General features: G+C 39.6%; 1 protein-coding gene across 3 annotated transcripts; it reads left to right on the top strand.

The window, feature by feature from the left end:
* The first annotated feature begins 1,473 nt into the window (after positions 1-1,473).
* cibar1 (CBY1 interacting BAR domain containing 1) lies at positions 1,474-11,497 on the top strand. 3 transcript variants are annotated; one of them, XM_039820556.1, is made up of 9 exons: positions 1,477-1,664; positions 2,342-2,576; positions 2,688-2,756; positions 3,800-3,901; positions 4,256-4,261; positions 4,876-4,980; positions 6,323-6,436; positions 7,961-8,080; positions 11,171-11,497. In XM_039820556.1, the coding sequence occupies exons 1-9, from the start codon at positions 1,636-1,638 to the stop codon at positions 11,279-11,281; spliced, it is 891 nt and encodes a 296-aa protein (XP_039676490.1). In that variant the 5' UTR covers positions 1,477-1,635; the 3' UTR covers positions 11,282-11,497. The 3 variants fall into 3 exon arrangements, with proteins under 3 accessions (XP_039676492.1, XP_039676491.1, XP_039676490.1); XM_039820558.1 differs by lacking the exon at positions 7,961-8,080 and having other exon boundaries at positions 1,474-1,664; XM_039820557.1 differs by lacking the exons at positions 3,800-3,901; positions 4,256-4,261 and having other exon boundaries at positions 1,475-1,664.
* The last annotated feature ends 261 nt before the right edge of the window (positions 11,498-11,758 follow it).

An 11,758-nucleotide genomic window follows, 5' to 3' on the forward strand; every position in this document is an offset into this window, starting at 1 on the left:
TTCATTTAGCTAATTTTTTGCTACTTTATACTTTTTTAACTACAAGGCTTATAAGGTGGTTCCCTATCAAATTATTAACTAACTAACTAATTAAGTAATTGAGAGGATAAATTATGACTGAAACATGAAGAAACTAATCCAAGCTGGTTAGTTTACTGCAATAGTCTTTTCTCAGGTCTCCCCTAAAAACCTCTCAGACAAATTCATCTTATTTAGAATGCTGCTGCTAGAGTCCTAAAGGCCAAGAAAACTGAGCACATTACACCAGTTCATAGGTAGCTTCACTTTTAAATCCAGGTTACAAACGTTTAAGTTTTGCACTGTCTTTGACTAAACCTTAAACACTCATGAGTTCATAATCTTGCCCTCCTCTGTGGCCGGGTTAGCTCAGTTGGTGGAGCAGGCACACATATGTAGAGGTTTGATCCTTGGCGCGGCAGCCGCAGGTTCGACTCCGACCTGCGGCCCTTTGCTGCATGTCATTCCCCCTCTCTCTCCCCTTTCATGTCTTCATCTGTCCTGTAGATTAAAAGGCCCAAAAAATTTTTTAATTTTGCCCTCCTCCTCCGTGAAACAATCTAAACTCGCTTACCAGTGTGCATGTATGTAAAGTAGAATTATGTAAGATGTATTCAGACACTTACCTGCAATACCACATTGTAAAAATGTTTTACAACAAGTACAAGTTTTGCATTTTAAATTTAACTTCAGCAAAGGAACAGTTTTCTACCTGTGGCTCAGCAGGTAGAGCAGCTGTGCAATAATGGCAGGGTCAGTGGTTCGATTCAAGTTCCTACTGCCATTGAGCAATAACCAGACCCCAACTGCTTCTGATGGTTTGGCCATCCCCTTGCATGGTATCTCTGCCAGTATCTGTGTGTGTGAATGAAAAGTACATTGAATGTAAAGAGGTATGGATAAAGGTGTTATAAAAATGCAGTTTAGTGCAGTATTATTAGCAAGATATACATAAGTACTGATTATACAGAATGACCCATATATAGGTGATGTAAATGTTATAATATTATTTGATTATTATTTTTGATTGATCAACACACAGGCAGCATTTGAATGTGTTTGGTCAAGGCGGATATAGCTTAATTTTGACTGCTTTATACTGTTGGTTTGTTTAATCTATTACAATACATCATATTGTTCATTATATGTTTTGTATGTATAATCGTAATCTGCTAAGAAACTACTAATTAAAGATGTCTAATGAATGTGGCGTAAAAACTGCAATATTTTCTTTCCACTATGGCTTCATAGGCTATATCATTAAGGTAAGCAAAACTATCGAAACAAACTACGTTGCCTCACCTTGAGCTGACTTTTTTCGTCCTCTCAGGAGTTCCACACTTCACTCCAATTAAAAAAGTAGTTGTAAATAACATGCAACTCTAGATATAACTTCAAGAAACATGAAAGGGCGAAGAGAAAAAGTAAAGTCAACCAACGACTCAACCTCCCAGAATGCACTGCTCAAGCGGAGACGCGGGGACTCCATGGAAACGACAGACTGGCGTGCTAGCATGGGAGAAAAGAAGCCTTGTTAGCTAGCTAGCGTTACATCTGCGTCCAGATAAACTTGGCTAAACACTGAATACATTTCATTTACTTCCTTTTCCTACAAATATGAGCCGTACACCCGATGCAAGAGCGAGGTAAGAGACACACTGCGTCAAACTAAATCCTCCGTTAACGTTATTTGCAGTGGAACTAGTTGGTGCTCGGTAAATTAACGTTAGCGTTTACAAAAAGCAACCTCCCAAGTGCAGCGAGGATATCAAAGGTCAGCTAGCTGTTAGTTAACGTACGCTTTCACGCTTTACATTAGTCACAGATATAGCAGGGAACGAGTTAACAGTTATTCATCAGTACCTAAGGTGTAAACACAAGACGCTATTATTGGGTCATGATGAGATTGTTTATGACCTTTCTCTATCAGCTAACGTTACAAGCCGTTAAAATGGATTTCCGTTTATAATCCTCAAAATATAGCTCAAATGCTAACGTTTACCTATAGAAAATGGCCTTTTCTCAAACGGTAACTAACACTAGCTGTTACTAAATAAATAGGTTTTACTACACTCAGTGCCTGTATCATCAGTCAGTCGTGATAACAATAGGCTTCACGAAAGAATCTGGAAAAAAACACACAAGATGTTTTAGCCATCAATTGGTTACTACACATAATATGTAGTTAGAACATTCTAACTCATGACTTATTGTACAAGAAAAATAAAAAAAAATTAATCTCCTCCCCTACAAACAGGTGAGACAAATGCACTTGTGTGTCCCTATACACTATTTGAATACTGCTGTCCTTCACCCTCTCCAGGGACAACCAGACAAGAAAGATTCAGGAAAACATCACCAATGTGGAGAAACATTTTGGAGAGATGTGCCAACTCTTTGCTGCCTATGTCCGTAAAACAGCCAGGCTACGAGACAAGTCAGATGTCCTGGTTCGGGAAATCGGTATTTATGCAGACACAGAAACGCCACACCTGAAGAGGGGCATGAAACAGTTTGCTGAACACCTGGCAAAGATTCAAGACTACCGCCAAGCTGAGGTAAAACTACAATAATTTATTTCCTGTTGCTTTGACTTCAATCATAATTTCACATTAACAGCATAAATGTGTTGTGAAAGACAGAACATAACGTAAAGTTATGCCTTACAGGTGGAAAGACTTGAAGCCAAAGTCATAGAGCCATTAAAAAGCTATGGAGCTGTAGTGAAACGTAAAAGGGTAAGTGTTGCTGTGAGCAGCAGCCATGTTGACGTATACACACACGGAGTCTTGCTTGTTGAGATATCACATTTTAAACAGTTATACAGAAATGCTGCTCCAGCTGCCGGCAACAGGAAATGGACGAGTGCTTTAAAGACGGTGAAATTGTTTAGTGTCCCTAAGTTGTGTTTAATTACCATCTCAATTACTGCAGCTTTTTTTAAGTACACATTTCAAGATTAAATGTGCTCTGGCCTACAAGGATGCAGTAATTGTATCACCAAAATGAGAATAGGGGCTGAGGGGGCATTTTACTCTCAGGGTTTAATTACCACTGCATGGCCACATGAGGGCAGTATTGATTTAATGATAGCATCCCACTGGCACATCAGCCTTTTGATGTGCCATTGTCAGTATCTCCCCCTCTCCGCATCTTTTTTAAGCAGGATTAAAGGAAATGTTCTACTTAATAAATATAGCAAGTCAATTGTTTCTTTGTGACTTTTGGAGTCTCTCAGATACAGTGTTGCCATAAATTATAAAAACTAGTCATGTTGCCTTGTTGTCCAGTCACCCCCTGTTGCAAAGTACTGTCAAAAGAGTGCCTCTTTTTTCTAGTATTTAAAAAACAAACAAAAAAACAAAATACTTTCAAACTGTAGATTTGCACAATTTCAAAGTATGTGCCAAAAACACACAAGACACTTTTTAACTTGTTTAAAACAAACAGTCCGCTTTGAGATTGATTGTGATTGGCCATTTGTTGTACAGGCAGAGGAGCATGCCAAATTGAATTAGATCTGGCTAAACTATTTAGTCTTAAACAAAGTGAAATTGGCTGTACTTGATTTTCTGTCAACGCTGAAACAATATATAATTCTTTTAATATTTCAATCATTCCCTTAACATTACCATCAGTTTCAGAGTAAAGACAACACAAAAGCCTGCACGTTACATCAAATGTTTTTTAGATTATGTCCTGACATAAAAAAAATAATTGACTATCATTGTTTATTCTCGTAATGACCACTTAGTCCTTGTGTGCTCGTGCATCCATGCAGGAGGATCTGAAGACGACTCAGAGTGCCAGAGACAGAGAAGCCAAACAGATGGCTCAGCTTGAGAGGACCAGGCAGAGAAACCCCTCAGACAGGCAGATCATTGTATCCTTGCCCTGTTTCTCAAACCCTTTAATATCAAACAGACAAGATACTTTCAATGTTACAACAATTACCTGTATACTTTTTAGTGCAGGCAACATCTTGGGTAAAGCTTAATTTCTTGTTAGTTTTTTAATATTGATTAATATTGCAACAGGAAATTAAACTTGGATCCATTTTCAATGTTCATCTTGTCTAGTTTGACAAGGTTTTACTTTGCAGTATCTTCCCATCCACTTGATGCAATAACAAGTCATACCCAGTTGCAGTGTGTAGGTCAGAATAAACTTGCAGTAGTAGAATAAACACAGACAATAGGCTAATATTTGTTTGGTTTTTCCTTGACCAAGCCTTCAGTCTCAGGTGTGTCCCGTGTAATCTGGGCTGTATGACCACGAAGATGAAACACATTTCAGAATTACCTTGAAAGTGTAACAACTCCAACAGAAATCATCCAATATGTTCATATTTTTCATAACTCTTTATTAAATGTGAAGCACATCATGGACATTACTTGTAACTCACTCACAAACACTCAGTATAAACTATTTGTATAACGTGTATAACTATACACACGCCAACCTGCAGCACCTATAGGAAACAAAAGTAATTGCAGCAGTTCAGTTAATAAAGTTCATATTTTCTCTATGTGTGTAGTGAAGGTCTTACATTTGCATGCATGAGACACAAGTGTCAACATTGCAGGAGCTATTGCTTTCCCTTTCTGTATTAGCGTGTGAATACCTGAAGGGCTCTTGTGGATAGGTGCTGCAACTTATGGTAATGCAGCTGTTGGATGATATTAGCCCGGGTATCAAGTATTTATTCACTAATTAAGTAAATTAACAAGCATAAAGGCATAATGTTGAATTTCTGTTTATATACAGATTTTCTCAAAAACTGTAGCCAGCCATAACCGCTCATGTTGGTCTGATGTGTTTTGTATCATGTTGTATATTCACTTGTTTGACCATCAGGCTGAAAGTGATCTCCAGAGAGCCACCATGGATGCCACGCGGACGACCAGGCAGCTTGAGGAGACCATAGACGAGTTTGAGAAGCAGAAGATCCGGGACATCAAGGTCTGCTGCGCTGAGCTTTCTTTCCGCATCAAATTAAGAACAACAATTTTAGTGGTTGTAAATATAGCCTATGTCTGTTAAAGCAGTGGGTTGCAGTGAAGTGGAACCAGACAGTGAGGGTATGTAGGTACAAACAACACCACCACCATAAACAAGGCATAAAACATCTTTGCAGCACACAACTAACAGATTGATTAAGAACAATTTCATCACAAATTTATACCCGTTTGTTTTTGCTCTAGGGAGCCTATATCTCCGCCCAGAGGTGGGGTGGTCAGAACTTGACAAGATTGACCGTGCCTTCTGCAAAACTTGTCTGTCAAAGATCCTTGTTAGAGAGAGCTGCTGTATGCCAATTATCTTGCTGTCCTCTGTAACAATTTTGGACAGAGAACTTTTGTATTGTAATGTTCCCATAGACTGATTTTAACAAAAAGTTCAAATGGACTCAATATTAGATTTTTAGAATAAAACCATCAAAGTCTCATTAAAAGTGTTAAGTTTGCACAGCAAAAGTTTTTTGCAGGGTCAAATTTTATATCAATCACTGTTCCCAAGAACCTATAGGACTCAACCATCTCCACCACTGTGCCCTTGATTGTGGTAGGGAGAGGTGGATGTGGGTTTTTTCTAAAATCATTAACCATGTCCTTAGTCTTTTGAACATTTAACTTGAGAAAATGGCTGTCACACCACTGCAAGAAATCTGTCAACGACCTCTCTCTCTCTTATAACCAATCACAGTCGTCTTGGGCGGCACTAAGCCTCTGCAAAATAGCCTCGGGAAGGAACTTGTTTTGGTGGAACGTGTACATTCAAAGGTTGTTTTAGTCGTGCAACAGAAAACTCAGATTGGACAGATAGTCTAGCTAGCCGTCTGGATTTTCCCTGCAGATATCTGAGGAGCAGTTAACCATAGTACTCATAAATGGACTGGACTTTAAAATGTCAACACAAAGAAACCGGAAGGTGACGAACATCCGGCCGAAATGAAAGACATCTGGCGTAATTTCCGGCTGCACCTAAACAATCCCGGAAGTGAAAGGTCATGGATATAGACTACTTTTGAGATAAAACACCATTTGCCCTAACTGACTGGGGCCTACATGTTATATTAATCTATAAACCATTTCACCATGCCAACATCAGGATTACAATTTGACAATTATTTACACCTGTCCACACATCTTAATCCTCCTTCAGTTGTTAGAAACTATCCTTCTTTTACCATTTCAAAACTATTATTCATGTCTTGTGGCCACAAGGTAGTTTTGTGATTAATTTAAATAGTTCCAAAGCCTACTCAGTACTGAATTATTCTCCATGTCTTTCCCCCTTATAGAAAATCTTTGGTGAGTTTGTGACAGTGGAGATGTCGTTCCATGCCAAGGCCTTGGAGGTGTACACCTTGGCCTACCAGAGCATTCAAAGTGTGGATGAGGAGGAGGACCTGGAGGTAGGCTGATGCTCTGCTTAAGGTTAACCATGGCCCAGTCATTCTAATTAGCCTGCTAGTGTTTGTGCTAAGGAAATGTTTGAAAATGCGAAGTTAGGTGTAATTATTGACCTGACATAATCACTATGTCACAGACAAACACTGTATATTGTAACCTGATGGTTATATTTAACAAGTCCAAGCTCTCTTATTCACCCATTACTCATCACCACATTGCTCATACTTTACATATTCTCTAGTCCACACCCTTTAACTTGTGTGGTAACTTTGAAGTAACCTGTGTTGAACTCTTTACAATTCAGAGTAATAGCTGGCTACTTCCTTCTGTTTAGTTTGGTCTGAGAGGTTTGCTATTAGTATTTACAAAGACAAAACATGTAGTGAGAAAACAAAGGATCACTGACTACGTTTACATGCACATAATATTCAGTTTTTTGCCCTTATTCCGAAAAAGACAATATACCGACTAAGCTGTTTACATGGCTAATAAAAGTGAATATTCAACTAATATTGCCGTTTACATGTAGCCGTGCAAAATACGATTTTTTTTCAAAGTTTACCAGCGGTGGCGAACACAGCGTCCCTCTTCCAGTCCTTTCGACCAGATTCTTGAAAAGGTCGTCATGGCGAAATCCAAAAACTTGTTGATATCCAAGTCTTTGATGTTTAAAAGTAGCTGTGTTTCTCCTTGTTATCGCGTTTGCAGCCCTGTAAACTGTTGGCTGGTTGGTTTGTTTACAGCACCCATAGCAACGCACAGAGCTGACCCTAAGCCTGTGGTGAAAACCCAGATTGAGACGCAGATTCCGAATGCGCTGCATACATGTCCAAACAATGCCTCTAAAACAAGAATAATACCGGAATATCCCGCGTCTTAATCAGAAAATGCTATGTTCGGAAAAAGGCCTTATTCGGAAAATCCAACCAGAATATGCGGTTTACATTCTGAATAATAGTGGAATATTGGTGTGCATGTAAACGTACTGAATGATATTCAGTGAGCGAGGTTCCTCCTGCAGATGCCCTAATGCTATTTTGCTGCACCCCTTGCTCTTTCATCGGTTTGTTTTTGCACTGATATCCTCTCCCTTCCATTCATATTGAAGTGAAACTCCTCACCCGGACAAGGCTGTTTTTCAATGACTCATAGTACAAAGATTGAATCAGAGTTCTGGTGGAATTTATTTTTTTGATGTGGTTTTAAATGGCAGTTTGCTGTGTTATCAGAGGCATACCTTCCTGCTTTGTTTATGTGTGATCAAAGAAAGATTCCAGGTTGGAGAGTTGTGCGTTTTCACTCCTAAGACTACATGTTATTTATTTTATATAAAATAGAGCAAGTATTGTGTAACATTCCTAAACTAACAATGTGCACTCAAGTTTGTGTACACTGTGGCCACTCTACAGTCATTTTTTGAAATTCATTGTTATCTTGCATTATGTCCAGTTCACACATTAAGATTGCTATGGGTGTGTAGGTATTGTTTCTCTTTGGAAAAATATAGCGCCTACTGTCTTTGGCAGGTATTCAGGAGTTCGCTGCATCCCCCTGACTACCACTCACGCTTAGACATAGTGCGAGCTAATTCCAAAACCTCCCTCGATCGGACCGGGTCTTTCCTGAGTACAACAGGGACCTCACAGGTAAGATACAGACAGTGCACAGATGCTCTAATTGAAAAAAACTAGAATTTCCCCAGAAGATCCCTGCTTGACTAAGTTTCTGTTATGGCATTGCTTTTTATTTATCTTTGACAGTTGCGTAAGTTACATTGTGATGATCACGTTACATTGTGAAATCCAAAGATTCCCTTCCTCCTTTTTTGAACCCAATAGTCTTCCTCATACCAGGCTAGTGCTTGACAACGTATCAGTGAATCTTATCAGTTGTGCCAAAGTTTATACGCAGCATCACCCCCGCCATCATTTAGTTTGAGTCTCTACACGTCATTACATGCCAGTAACATCATGCATTTCCTCCCACCTTCAGAAGAACTTTCTTCTTTAGGTCTCATAGGGTGTTTTCTAGTCAGGCTCAACAGATGTACATTGCTGGGATAAAGCCTGACATCCAGCCTGACGGATGTCCCTTCCCTTTCTGCTATCTATTTTGCAAGGGCATCGTTGCTGCATCCGGGGCTTAGCACCGCCCACGACGGTTATGATTGGTTTAAAGAAATACAAACAGAGTGCATTCCCCAATCCCAGAACAGATAAGCGGTTTAGCCAGACCATACTTCAGTGGTGACACAGCACTGTGGAGATAGGTCTGGCAACATGAGACTAGAGGCCTGTACTACGAAGCAAGATCAACATTTCTTTCAGTAATCCGGCTTCACTAACCCTAACCGGTGTCACGAAGGTGGTTATTAACAAGTTCAATCAACCCAGGTTTGTCCAATCTAGAGACGCACGCGTTCACATAAAAGAGGTGGTGTTTGCGCACCACGACCAATCGCAAACATCTACCAGAGCCGCATATTTTAAACAAGAAGAGCAAACTATAATTCTACATAAATATGAAGAACACAGACTTGGTTTTACAGGGAAAACGCAATACAGTCGCTGATTCCTAAAACAGGAAGGAAAGCTGGCAAAAAAAAAAAATTGCAGACGCTGTAGATGCGTAAATTACTCTTATCAATATCACTTCCCCATCAGTCAGGCACTAGATCTGACCATAATTACACTGGGGCTTTCCATAAACTGTCGTTGCTTTAGCCTATTATTGCAGTTGCAACCCTGGCAGTGGGAAGCGATCGTGAGAGCAAATAAAACATATAAAAACATAATTCAAACCGATGTGCGCATTGGCAACACATGGCTCAAGAACCCGACAAATAGCCAATATGTAATTCCCTCCCATTAAAATATATATATTTCATAAAAATACCCATCAGGGATTGTTAACGGGGTTGTCGGTCTCTAAATGTTTTAACTTTTATATGCGCACCCCTCTCTCCCACTCTCTCCCTCTCTCTCCCTCTCTCTCTCTGCGCCGAGCTCCGCCTGGTCTTCTAAGAACGGTGATGCCATTATCAATCGAGTATTGATTGGTCAGTAGGCGGTGCTTTAACACCGGTTGATCTCTAATCTCCAACTTAACCTGCTCCCGACCAGGTTAGGTGTTCAGCATGAGTTACCACGGTGATTGAACCCGATAACAAGTGATCCACCTTCGTAGTACAGAAAATCCTGGGTTGAGCCTTAAGTTAGCTCGTTAACGCCCAATCCTGCTTCGTAGTACAGGCCTCAGGTGTGTTCAGATCTTGGTTCTGGAGATGTCCAGAGGCCTGTACTACGAATCAAGATCAACATGCCCTGGCTTTATTTCAGTTCCCTGGATTCTCCTAACCTAACAACCGCGGTCCAACATAAGCTGTGTCACGACGGTGGTTAACAACCAGTTCAGTCAACCCAGGGTTTCCCAATCCAGCGGCACGCGCGTTCACATAAAAGAGGCGGCGTTTGCACAGCACGACCAATCGCAAACATCTACCGGAGCCGCATAATTTACATAAGAGCAAACTATAATTCTACATAAATATGAAGAACACCGACACGGTTTAACAGACAAAACGCAATACAGTCGCTGCTTTCTAAAATAGGAAGGAAAGCTGAAAAAAAGAAAAAGCCGACATTGTTAAGTGTAAATCACAGCGCTTATCAATATCACTTCCCCATCAGTCAGGTACAAGATCTGACCATAATTACACGTTTCCATAAACTGTCGTTGCTTTAGCCTATTATTGCAGTTGCAACCCCAGCAGTGGTAAGAGATCGTGAGAGCAAATAAAAAATATAAAAACATAATTCAAACCGATGTGCGCATTGGCGACACACGGCTCAAGAAGCTGACAAATAGCCTATACGTAATTCCCTCCGCTTAAAATAAATTTTTCGTAAAAATACCCATGAGGGAATGTTAACGGGGGTTTTTCTCTTTTTTTTTTTTTTTTTTTTTTTTTTTTTTTTTTTTTTTTTTTTTTTTTTTTTTCTCTCTCTCTCTCTCTCTCTCTCTCTCTCTCTCTCTCTCTCTCTCTCTCTCTCTCTCTCTCTCTCTCCCCCAAGAACGGTGACACAGTTATCAATCGATGGTCAGTAGGCAGTGCTTTTATACCAGTTGATCTCTAATCTTCAACATAACCTGATCCCGAGCAGGTTAGGTGTTCAGCATAAGTTACCATAGCGATTGAACCCGGTAACATGTGATCCACCGTCATGATACATAACCTTTGAACCTGAAGAGGTAGGTTGCAGTCCACACATGTCATCAAAATGTGCCTCAAATGCATCTTGCGCCACAACTTGAGATCAAACTCCTTGATTAGGTTTGATTGTATCTGTGGGGATCTGCAAACACTGCTAAACAACAAACACAGTTGCAGTCAGGTATACAGCACAGTTAGAAAAGTGGATTGCAGAGCCTGTTTACAGCTAATAAAGTTAAAAGATGACAATGCACATAAAGTCTCGTGCTTTGATTATACACATGCCATGATATGAACTTCAACATGTCAGTCCTTCAACATATAATACAGTAATTTACTACAAATATAGACAAATGTAACCTAATGAATTTAGTGCATATTGGGGTGTGTTCACACCTGTACTTGAATTGCCCCAAGTGAAAGACAGAAACAACAAACAAAAAATTGCAAAAACACAAATTATGTTTAACGACTGCCTGCTAATAATTTTAGTTGCATAGTGACAGTTTATTTGTTGTCACAGCAACAAAGAGCTTCCAGTCGGCAGACAAGAGAGGAGGAAGAAGACGACGAAGATGAATCTGAAGAGGAGGAAGATGAGGACGAAGAGGAGGACACAGATGACAAACATTGATTTTGTTTTTCTTATTCTGCGTTCGTCTGTATGGAACAAAAAGATATCCAAAGGTGTATTACCGTTTTATAATGTTGTTCAAGAAAAGCTGTGTCATTGCCAAAATCACCTCACACATGTGATCTGTGCAGTATTGTAGTGTAAGTGTATTGTAGTTGTGTCATGCTTTATAAGAGAACATCTTGTCCTTTACTAACATTTGTCTTTGAAATTCAAGCCAATTGTTGTCTTATATATTTTTATATATATTTAACACGATATGCACATTTCATATTCATTTTACTGGAACTACCAGTGCATTTTATTGCACCATCTATTCATCTGAATGAATAAAAGAAAATAAGTTTTAACATTTTGCATTGTTTCAGTGAATTGCCATTCTATAATTGGTAGATGGTTTACCCTCACTTTGCATAAAAATGGCTGAAGTGGCGATTTGTCCTCAGATTGAACAAAACAAACTAAAAACTCAAAGTC

Source organism: Perca fluviatilis, chromosome 13 (genome assembly GCF_010015445.1).
Source record: "Perca fluviatilis chromosome 13, GENO_Pfluv_1.0, whole genome shotgun sequence".
Lineage (NCBI taxonomy): Eukaryota > Metazoa > Chordata > Actinopteri > Perciformes > Percidae > Perca > Perca fluviatilis.

What these genes read in the sequence shown, in the direction of transcription:
- cibar1 (XM_039820556.1), top strand. Translation starts at nt 1,636, where the DNA reads ATGAGCCGTACACCCGATGCAAGAGCGAG. An exon ending in AAGACTACCGCCAAGCTGAG is followed by an intron (nt 2,577 to 2,687) that starts GTAAAACTACAA and finishes TATGCCTTACAG; the next exon opens with GTGGAAAGACTTGAAGCCAA. An exon ending in GTACAACAGGGACCTCACAG is followed by an intron (nt 8,081 to 11,170) that starts GTAAGATACAGA and finishes TTGTTGTCACAG; the next exon opens with CAACAAAGAGCTTCCAGTCG.